The sequence below is a fragment of the Eimeria maxima genome, genomic scaffold (assembly GCF_000499605.1).
Source record: "Eimeria maxima Weybridge genomic scaffold, Emw_scaff1054, whole genome shotgun sequence".
Taxonomy (NCBI): Eukaryota; Apicomplexa; class Conoidasida; order Eucoccidiorida; family Eimeriidae; genus Eimeria; species Eimeria maxima.
In genome coordinates this window covers 1,173-12,389 of record NW_013563382.1, presented here as the reverse complement: position 1 = coordinate 12,389, position 11,217 = coordinate 1,173, and the positions used below count along the sequence as shown (strand labels likewise).

The 11,217-nt window shown below is 48.1% G+C and overlaps 2 protein-coding genes across 2 annotated transcripts; one reads left to right on the top strand and one right to left on the bottom strand.

The window, feature by feature from the left end:
• Positions 1–730: 730 nt before the first annotated feature.
• EMWEY_00047850 (hypothetical protein, conserved) lies at positions 731–3,657 on the top strand (the record flags this gene model as incomplete). Its single annotated transcript, XM_013477231.1, has 3 exons — positions 731–932; positions 1,235–2,551; positions 2,774–3,657. The coding sequence occupies 3 exons, from the start codon at positions 731–733 to the stop codon at positions 3,655–3,657; spliced, it is 2,403 nt and encodes an 800-aa protein (XP_013332685.1).
• Positions 3,658–4,721: 1,064 nt separating this feature from the next.
• Positions 4,722–7,400, bottom strand: EMWEY_00047840 (hypothetical protein, conserved; the record flags this gene model as incomplete). Its single annotated transcript, XM_013477230.1, has 3 exons — positions 4,722–5,591; positions 5,855–6,937; positions 7,149–7,400. 3 exons carry the CDS (start codon positions 7,398–7,400, stop codon positions 4,722–4,724), a joined length of 2,205 nt encoding a protein of 734 aa, XP_013332684.1.
• Positions 7,401–11,217: the final 3,817 nt, after the last annotated feature.

Here is an 11,217-nt window from a genome sequence, read left to right as displayed (position 1 = left end):
GGGGAGGGAGGGGGAGGGCATTTCTTAATGAAATAGATGCATAAATAGAAAAAAAAGGAGAAAAATAAATATAATTAAATAAATAATATAAAAAAAAAGAATAAAATAAAAAAAAGGAAGAAAAATAACAAAGAAAATGTCTTTTTTGTTGCTAAGGGGTGACCAATGGTTACCACCATAGACTAGACAGTAGCAACCACCGCCGCCTGTTGCTGCTGCTGCTGCAGCAGCAGCAACAGCAGCAGCAACAGCAGCAAGGTTGCTTCTTCTTTTTATATTTCTTTGTATATTTAATTATTTAATTAATTAAATAAATAATTATTTTATTTTATTTAATTAATTATTATTTATTTTTAATCTTTTATTTATTTTTATCAGTAGATTATTGTCTTTTTTTTTTGTCATCTTTTTTTGCTGCTGTGCTGCAACACGTTATAGAGAGAAAAGTTGCTGCTGCTGCTGCTGCTGCTGCTGCTGCTGCTGTTGCTGTTGCTGTTGGTGCTGGTTTTGCTGCTGTTTGTATTGCTGCAGCTGCTGTTGTTGCTGCTGTCTCGCTCGGTGTTGTAGCCACTGCTGCAGTGCTTCCTGGTGGCGGTGCTGCTGCTGCTGCTGCGGTGTCTGCTTCCTGCTGTGTTGCTGCTGCTGCTGCTGCTGCTGCTCTTACCACGTGTCTATACACCCAAATTGCCCTCTCCTTATCCAGGTGTACGTACACCCCAACAGCAGCAAGATGCATCCAGGAGGAGAGAGTGCGCATACACAATCGAGGTGGGGGGAGAATAATGGAAGCAGCAGCTGCAGCAGCAGCAGCAGCAGCAGCAGCAGCAGCAGCAGCAGGCCTGATGAGGCCCCTCTCTATAGAAGACCCCCTCTTAGTGTCCATCAGACCGTAAGGACTGTCTCTCTTACTCTGCAGCAAAGTCTTCCTCAGCGTAAGTGCAGCAAAAGCAGCAGCAGCAGCAGCAGCAGCAGCAGCAACTGCAGCAACAGCGGCAACTGCAGCAACTATGCAACTGCAGCAACTGCAGCAACAGCAGCAACAGCAGCAGCAGCAGCGGAGTTCGTAGCAGCAGCAACTATTTATCCTTTATTTATATATAAATAAAAAGAAATGTTTGCTGCTTCTTGTGTCTTATTTGCTTCGCGGTGTCTTCTGTGTCTTGCTGCTGTCTTGCTGCTGTCTTGCTGCTCATGCTGCTGTTGTTGTTGCTGCTGCTGCTGTGTTGCTGCTAAGGTTTGCTGCTGCCTCCTGGAGAGACAACGACAAGTCATACCTTCTCTGAGCATGTTAGCTACCCATCGCAGCAGCAGCAGCAGCAGCAACAGCAGCAGCAGCCAGCTAGCTTCCTGCAGCAGCAGCAGCAGCCAGCTAGCTTCCTGCAGTGGCAGCCAACTAGCTTCCTGCAGCAGCAGCAGCATGATCTAGATGAGCAGCGGCAGCGGCTGCTGCAGCAGCACCAGCGGATCTGGCAGCAGCAGCAGCAGCAACAGCAGCAGCAGCACCATGCAGGCAATCAAGAGTGGCCGCATTCAAGGCCTCACCTTCCACCACATCAACAGCAGCAGCAGCAGCAGCAGCAGCAGCAGCATCTGTACCACGAGCTCCTCCATGCGCAACAGCAGCAGCAACCGCAGCAGCAGCAGCAGCAGCAGCAGCAGCAGCAGCAGCGGTGGCAGCAGCAGCCGGAGTGGGAGCAGCGGGAAATAGTAATAGAAGTAGAGAGAGTATGGCAGGTCCCTCCTGAAGGAGCAGCAACTCCTGTAGCTAAACCATGGCAGCAGCAGCAGCAGCAACAGCAGCAACAGCAGCAGCAGCAGCAGCAGCAGCAGCCGTATAATGGGAGCACACGCCTGCATCCTGGCCCTTGGCAACAACGCCGGTGGCCCCACCAACCCGCTGAGCAGCAGCAGCAGCAGGAGCAGCAACAGCAGCCGCAGCAGTACCAGCAGCAGAACCCTGAACAGCAGCAGCAGCAGCAGCAGCAGCAGCAGCAGCAGCAGTGGCCATCCCCTAGTAGTCCATCATGGTCTGCAGCATTGAATGAGTTGGCTAGACTATCACACCAAGAGGAAATACATGACCAAAAACGTAGACAGCAGCAGCAGCAGCAGCAGCAGCAGCAGCATCCGTGGCAGTGGCAACAGATACAGCCACACCAGCAGCAGCAGCTGCAGCAGCAGCAACAGCAACAGCAGCAGCCTTGGAGGCCACACAATTCCCGTCATCCTAATCCCCTGCATGCAACACGAATTCGTCCCTTCCCTCACCACATGCAGCAGCAGCAGCAGCAGCAGCAGCAGCAGCAGCAGCAGCAGCAATTAACAACAGAAAATCCTTACAACGAGCGGCGTCGTCATAATCACCACCGCCGTCAATCCCATCAGCAGCAGCAGCAGCAGCAGCAGCAGCAGCAGCAGCAGCACAATAATTTACAGGAGCAGTTACTACAGCAGCAACAGATGCTGCATCTACTGCAGCAGCAGCAGCAGCAGCAGCAAGAAGAAGAAGAGGAAGAAGAAGAAGAAGAGTATCCAATAATATTAGATAAGGGTATTGGTGATTTTTTTAATTCAGGTGTATGTACACCTCAATCAGGTGTATCTACACCTAATAAAAAAAATAATATAAATAATAATAATAATAATATAAATAATAATAATAATAAATTAAATATAAATATAAATAAAATAAATAATAATAATATAAATAATAATAATAATAATAATATAAATATAAATAATAATATAAATAATAATTCAGGTGTATATGCAGGTAATGGATTAACACCAAGAAGATTTAAATATTTAATACAACATGAATTTTATTATAAAATAAATCTAATTATATTACAAAATAAAATTAAATATAAATTAATTAAGCAGCAACAAAAAAAATACCAGCAGCAGCAGCAGCAGCAGCAACAGCAGCAGCAGCAGCAGCAGCAGCAGCAGCAGAAGCAGAAGCAACAGGAACAGGAAAAAGGGGAAAAAGGGGAAAAATATTGGGAAAAAGAAGGAGGAAAAAAAGATAAACATAATAAAATATATAATAAATATAAACAAAATAAATATAAAAAAGGAACAGAAGGAGAGCAGCAACAGCAACAGCAACAGCAGCAGCAACAGCAACAGCAGCAACAGCAGCAACAGCAACAGCAACAGCAGGAAAAAGATCAACAGGAAAAAGTGGAACAAGAGCACCACCAGCAGCACCAGCAGCAGCAGCAGCAGCAGCAGCAGCAGCAGGAGAGTGTTGATGGGCGCACAAGTCCTCCGTCATTAGCAGCAGATGATGATACATTCATATCTGCAGCACAAACAGAAACAGCAGCAGCAGCAGCAACAGCAGCAGCAGTAGCAGCAGCAGTAGCAACAGCAGCAGCAGCACCTGCAGCAACAGAAGCAGCAGCAACAACAGCAGGAGCAGCAGTAGCAGCAGAAGCAGCACGACCAGAGTCAACAGAAGCAGATGCAGCAGCAGCAACAGAAGTAACTGTAACAGATGCAGCAGCAGCAACAGAAGCAGCAGCAGCAGCAACGGAAGCAACAGCAACAGAAGGAGCAGCAACACCAGCATCTGAGGTGACTGCAGCAGCAACTGCAGCAGCAGCAGCAGCAACAACAGAGGGAACGGCAGTAAGCGCTTATCCCCTCTAATATAATCCCTTATATACATATGCTGCTGATGCTGCTGCTAATGCTGCTGCTGCTGTTGCTGCTGCTGCTGTTGCTGCTGCTGTTGCAGGAGCCTAGAAGTTCATCGTTCCCCAAACGGGCGAGGCGGCAGCAGCATTGGCGGGACAGGCGACGGCAGCAGCAGCAGCAGCAGCAACAGCAGCAGCAGTACAAGCAAGATCAGCCCAATCTTCAATACTAGTAGTCGTAGCAGCAGCAACAGCAGCAGCAACAGCAGCAACAGCAGCAGCAGAAAGTGCTGCAGCAGTCCCCTTTCGTGGGTCCTGCTGCAGCAAACGCATGCAGCCGCAGAAACAGCAGCAGCAATAGCAGCAGCAACAGCAGCATATTTGTGTTGCATGTACACCGCATTGCCCTTGTTGTTACCATGCATGCATGCATGCATGCACGCATGCATGCATGCAAATATAATGGGGCTTTTTTGTATTTTTTTTTGTCTTTTTATAATTTTGTATTTTTTTAATTCTTTTGTCTTTTATAACCCTAAAATATCTCGTGACATAATTGCTGCTGCTGCTGCTGCTGCTGCTGCAGCAACAGCAGCAGCAACAACAACAGCAGCAGCAGCAGCAGCAGCAAATGAGACAGTAGTAGACGATAGAAAACAATTGCTCGTTTTAGAGACAAATAAGGAGACAGTTTTGTTTATTAAAAAGGAGACACTTGCTGCCTCCTTGCTGCTGCTGCTGCTGCTGCTGCTGCTGCTATTGTTGTTCTTGCAGCTGCAGCAGAAGCAGCAGCAGCAGTAGTGTATTATTGCAGCCATATGCTGCTCCCCATTTAGATCCTTTGGATTTGCTGCTGCTGCTACTGCTACTGCTGCTGCTGCTGCTGCTGTTGCTGCTGTTGCTGCTGCTGCTGTTGCTGCTGCTGCAGCTAATGCAGTATCTTCTTCCCCTATTGCAGTATCTGCACCTCCTACTCTTCCTCCTCTTCCTCTTCCTCTCCCTCTTCTTCCTCCTCCTCCTCCTCTGCTGCTGCTGCTGCTGCTGCTGCTGCTGCTGCTGCTGCTGCTGCTGCTGCAGCTAGAGGTAAGGATGAATAACCTTGAAGATATCCGCGGATATAAAAATTTTATAAAAAATTTCGCAGCAAATTTTGAGTGCGATTAGATCAAAGGGAATTGTGTCTGCTGCTGCTGCTGCTGCTGCTGCTGCTGCTGCTGCTGCTGCTGCTGCAGTACCTTTGCTGCTGCTGCTGCTGCTGCTGCTGCTGCTGCTAGTATTGTTACTAGTACCTGAGGAACAAGCTACTAATAATCTAGATATACTCTTCTGTGTCTTGTCGCTATTTATTGTTAATAAAATATGTTGTGCTGTTTGCTGCAGTAGCCAATCCTCTTCTTGGGTGTCTGTACACCCGAATTCAAGGAATTTATTTGCTGCTGCTGCTGCTGCTTCTCTTTGTTGTTGTTGATGCTGCTGTTGTTGTTGCTGCTGCTGCTGCTTCTTCTTTGTTTGCTTATGTACTGCTGCATAAGAATTCCATCTTATACCCATGCGGCTTACTGGGCATGCAGACCTCCATGGCTGCTGCAGGTCCTGTAGCTGCTGCTGCTGCAGTCGCTGCTGCTGCTGCTGATAATGATGCTGCTGCTGCTGCTGCTGCAGCTTACGTAATGCATGCAATACAGCAGGAGACGCCTTAAGGGGTACAGGCTTAGGGTACTGTGCTGCATAACGCTGCAGCACAGCAGCAACTTGCAGTGTATGTGCAGCAGACCCTATGCATGCAGCAGATGGCTGCAGCAGCAGCAACCAATCTACAGCAGATATTGCTGCTGTTGCTGCACCTAGCAGCAAATATACTGCATGCATTATTATATCTATAGGCAGCAAACAAGGTAATGCTGCCTGCAGCTCCTCTATGTACACTACACGACTTAATAAATAATCCTATACACATACACATACACATACATACACCCTAAACCCTAAACCCTAAACCCTAAACCCTAAACCCTAATAGACAAACCCTAAACCCTAAACACTAAACTAAGGAACACAAACCCTAAAGAAGAAACCCTAAACCCTAAAACATAAACTACCAGTGACGAAGCTAGTAGCAGATTCCAACAGCACCAGCAGCTGCTGCTGTTGCTGCTGCTGCTGCTGCTGCTACTACTGCTGCTGCTGCTGCTGCTGCAGATATGTCTTACTTGTGCCAAATGCCAGCTGGGGATCAACGCGGCGCGACTCTCCATAGACTCGCATGCCTCCGATGCCGCACTCTGCTGCTGCTGCTGCTGCTGCTGCTGCTGCTCTTGCTGCTTCTGTTGCTGCTGCTGCTCTTGCTGCTTCTGTTGCTGCTGCTGCTGCTGCTGCTGCTGCTCGCTGGATTCATTACGGCTGCTGCTTCGGGACTCCGATTGAGCCCTGGTGCTACTCGAGTCACTAGCACCATCGCTGCTGCTGCTGCTGCTGCTGCTACTAGTATTGCTGCTGCTGCTGCTGCTGCCGATGCTACTGCTGCTGCTACTAGTATTGCTGCTGCTGCTGCTGCTGCCGATGCTACTGCTGCTGCTACTACTGCTGCTGCTGCTGCTGTTGCTGTTGCTCTTGCTGCTGCTGCCCGAGCTTATTCTTATATAGGTTGTATATACAGTTGGTTGCATCTGCCCTGGTCTAAGCAGCAGCGAAGAAGAGCCGTCTGTCTCCTCTGCTGCTCCCTTTTCTGCTGCTGCTGCTGTTGCTGCTGTTGCTGTTGCTGCTGTTGCTGTTGCTGCTGTTGCTGTTGCTGCTGTTGCTGCTGTTGCTGCTGTTGCTGCTGTCTCCTTGCTAGCATCACGAACATCAGCAGCAGCATCAGCTGCATCAGCAGCAGCAGCAGCAGCAGCAGGTCTGCTGCAGCAGGACGTAGGTACCCTAAGGTTAGGGAAATCTTTATAGATATTTATACCAAAGAGAAGACACAGCAGCAAAGCAGCCTGACACAGCAGCACGGCCTCCTCTACTGCAGCAGCAGGAGACTCGTTGCTGCTGCTGCTGCTGCTGTTGCTGCTGCTGTTGCTGTTGCTGCTGCTGCTGCTTTTGCTGCTGCTGCTTATGGCCCTTTTAGAGCAAAACTTTACATGCTCAAAGGACACAGGCTGTCTTGGATTAATAACAAGGGGGGCCCCTGCGGGGGCCCCCGGGGCCTCGGGGGGCCCCTCATGGGCCTCTAGGGGCCCCTCAAATAAAGAATTAAAAGGGTTCAATTTATCCTCTTGATTCTTAAAAACAGGAAGACGCTCCAGGGTCACCTGCACAGCCAAACCCTAAACCCTAAACCCTAAACCCTAAACCCTAAACACTAAACCCTAAACCCTAAACACTAAACCCTAAACCCTAAAGCTTGGAGATTGAGTAGAAGGGGAAGAGAGTTAAACAAAGCCATAAACCCTAAACCCTTGATGAGACTACTAAAACCCTAAACCCTAAACCCTAAACCCTAAACCCTAAACCCTAGCTGACCGGCCATTCAGGTAGATTATAAGGTAGATATTCAAAGACAAGAACAAACCCTCTTTTAGTAATTCTTTCTGGTACTCCCCATTTCTTCCCCATCTGCTGCAGCCTCTGCTGCTGCTGCTGCTGCTGCTGCTGCTGCTGCTGCTGCTGCTGCAGTGTAGGCTCAACAAATAGACTAGCAGCAGCAAGAGCCATTGCTGTCTCCTTCTTATCTGTATTATTTAGATCTAAAGGGAACCATCTTAGTCTCTCCATACTATCAACAAATTCATCAACACTTATACTGTACCCTAATTCATCTACAGGTAGGGGGGCCCCTCCCCCTTCTTTTGGGGGGCCCCCCTCTCTTGGGGGCCCTCTCTCCTTTGGAGGACCACCACTATCCTTGGGGGCCCCTTTGTCTCTACTAGGGGGACCCCCATCCTTCGGCGTACCCTTTTCCTTTGGGGGGCCCCCCTCCTTTGAAGAACTCTTAACTCTTGGGGGGCCCCCTTGGGGGCCCCCAGATTGGGGCCCCTCAGAGGCTTGGGGGGCCCCTGTTGTTGATGAATTAGAAAGGGAGACACTTTTTAATTTATTAAATACAAAAGATAAATCTAAAGGAGACACCAGCAGACGCTGCAAGGAGACAGCAGCAGCAGCAGCAGCAGCAGCAGCAGCAGCAGCAAACACACACACACACACACACACACACACACACACACACACACACACACACACACACACACATAAGGAGACGTTTATTGCTGCTGCTGCTGCTGCTGCTGCTGCACCTACTGTTGTATTTATTCCCTTGTGCTGCAGCACTTGCTGCACGAGCAGCAGCATCAACAGCAGCACTATCAACATAAACCTCAACAGCAACAGCAACAGCAACAGCAGCCCAGCAGCAGCAACAGCAACAGCAGCAGTAACAGCAGCAGCAGCAACAACAGCAGCAACAATAATAATAATAAATAGTATAACTAACCTCAATATGTTCCTTAATCCTTCTTAATGCATTCTGTACCCTCCTCTTCTCATTACCCCTATTTATATCTGCTGCTAGGGGGGCCCCCATGCTGCAGCAATGCTCAATTACCTTCCTACCTACAGCAGACTGCAGCATTTGCTGCCATAGCTGCTGCTGCAGCAGCACATAAGTACCCTCTGCATCTAATACATTTGTTTGCTGCACCTGGCACCTCTGCAACAGGGTACCACGAGATACAAATACTGCACCAGGTAATAAAGGGGGCCCCCCTATTGGGGGGGCCCCCACCGTCGGAGGGAGCCCCGAAGGAATTGGGGCTCCAGGTGGGACGGGGGGCCCCTTAGGGGCCCCCCTAGAGATCCCCCTAGGGGGGCCCTTGTCCCCGCTTGCCGCCCTAGGGGTCCTTGCTGTTGTAGGGGGGGCCCCTGGGGACCTACTGTGGGGGCCCCCCCTAGGGGTCTTAATGGGTAATGATGTGGGGGCCCCACGAGGGGTCCTAGTTGGTTGTCCCCTAGAGGAAGTCCTTAGGGGGGCCCCTGTTGCTGCTGTTGCTGCTGTTGCTGTTGCTGCTGCTGCAGGGGCTCCTGTTGCTGTTTGCTGCTTAGATTGTCTCTTAGATGGACCTTCAGGTGTATCTGCAGGTGCAGCAGGAGAAGAAGAGAAATCAATCCATGCATCTCTTGCTGCTGCTGCTGCTGCTGCTGCAGATGCACCTAAAGAAGATATATAAGAACGCAGCTGCTGCTCCCGCTGCAGCACTGCTGCTGGATCTGGTGCTGCGCTGCAGCGATGAGGAAGGGGGACTAAACGTGTTGCAAAACTGCTGCTGCTGTTGCTGCTGCTGCTGCTTTTGCTGCTGCTGCTGCTGCTGCGTGTTGGTACTTTGCTGCGGGGGGTCTGCTGCTCCTTAAGGGGTATCTTTAAGGATGAGGAGAGTCGGCCGTGGAAGGCAGCAGCAGCAGCAGCAGCACCTTGCTGCAGTTGCTGCACCTTCTCAGGAGCTGCAGCAGGAGCTGCTGCTTCTGCTGGTGTTGCTTGTCTTGATGCTTGTGCTGCTGCAGCTGCTGCTGCTGCTGCAGCAGCAGCGGGCGACGGGGCCTCCATCGCGTACGTACAGCTGCTGCTGCTGCAGAGATTGAAATCCCCCCTTATAAGGCATCCAAAGGAAATAAAAAAGTATAAAAGACCTCAGAGTATTTTGTCTAGGGTTTAGGGTTTAGGGTTTAGGGTTTAGGGTTTAGGGTTTAGGGTTTAGGGTTTAAGACAGCGGTAAGAGACCAATGGAGAGGCCGCTATACACCTTCAGGTGTATATACACCTGAAGTGTTTCTTGCTGCTGCTAAGAAGGAGAGATATTAATTTTAATTTTATTTAATTATTGTCTATAAATAAGAAAAAAGAGCAATAAATCAGGCCTAGTAGCCTCCTTGAACTGCTGCTGCTGCAGTAGCTGCTGCAGTAGCTGCTGCTGCTGCTGCTGCTGCTGCACTGACTGGTGGTGCTGCTGCTGTCTGTCCACCCACCATGTGTAGTTGCTGGTAGCACCAGGACAATAAAAAAGGAGGAAAATAAATAAAATAAAATAAATTTTCTTTTATTTATATATTTATTTATTTATTTATTTATTTTTTCTTCTTCTTTTATACAAAAAAAGAACAAAGAAGAAGAAGGCGGTGGTCATGGCGACAGGCCCGGGTGTCTCGGCAGGTTACCGCTAGCCGATTATTGATCTTCTTTTATTTATTTATTTTATTTATTTATTTTATTAATTTATTTTATTTATTTTATTAATTTATTTTATTTATTTATTTATTTAATTATTTATTTATTTGCTGATTGCTAATTACCTCCGCCTTCTACTGATTAGACCGCGCCTCCCTTTCCCTCACTGTAAGAAATTTTTCTTACCTTCTCTAACGAAGGAGAGGAAGGTTGCTGCTAGATCCAGTGCTGCTGCTGCTGCTCTTGTTGCTGCTGCTGCTGCTGCTGTTGCTGCTGCTTCTGAGGCTACGCTGGCTGAGGATAAAGGGGCAAATGCCTCCTGTGCAGCCTGAGGGAAGAAGACACACTCTTAGCATTGCTGCTTAGGCAAAGGCCACAATCCCATCAGCTGCACCAACTGCAGCAGCAGCAGCAGCAGCAGAAGCATAAGCAGCAGCAGCAGCAGCAGCACCGGTATGTCGCTTGGGCCGGCGACCTTCTAGCTAAACCCTAAACCCTAAACCCTAAACCCTAGAAGAAATTTAACCTAATATACATCCTCTCTCCCCCTTAACCATTGGTCTCCTCAATCCCTCAGCAAGCAGCAGCAGAGGTGCCTATACACCTCAGCAACAGGCAGCGTCCCTGCCCCTCAATATATTTATATCTATGCATGCAAGGGGAAGGAATAGAGTATAAGAGTATTGCTATACACTGGAGATGTCTTACCTTATATTAGTTATGCATGCACGCATGCATGCATGCATGCATGCATGCATGCATGCATGGTAGCCAAGATCTGTCTTTATTTATTCTTTTTATGTATTTATTTGTTAATAGTAGAGGTTATTTGCATAAAAAAGAAAAAAAAAGAAAAATATATAATAATTATATATAATATTTATTTATATTTTTTATTAAGAATAAATATGCATGCATATAAAAAAAGTTTGGGGCTTTTTTTGCCCCCTTATACTGTTGCTGTGCTAAAGGAGACACTTTATCCCCTCAAGGGCCCCCCAAGGGGCCCCTCTGTCTCGGGCCCAAGGGGCCCCCCTGTGTAGGGCCCAAGGGGCCCCCCTGTCTCCATCATGGGTAAGGAGAAGGTTATATTAACTTGTTTCTTCCTTAATAATGCAGGGATAAATAAATAAATAAATAAATAAATAAATAAATAAATATATTATCCTTATATATAGAGGAGAGGAGTCATGAGGGGTAAACAGAAAAAAGGAGACACTTAATCTTATGTACATAAAGAAAAAGGAAAAAGGAGACAATTATTTTTTTTTGTCTCCTTTTTCTTCCTTAATATGCATGCATGCAATGCATGCATGCGCAGCAGGGTTGCTGCTGCTGAGTTGTTGATGTTGTTGCTGTTGCTGCTGCTGCTGCTGC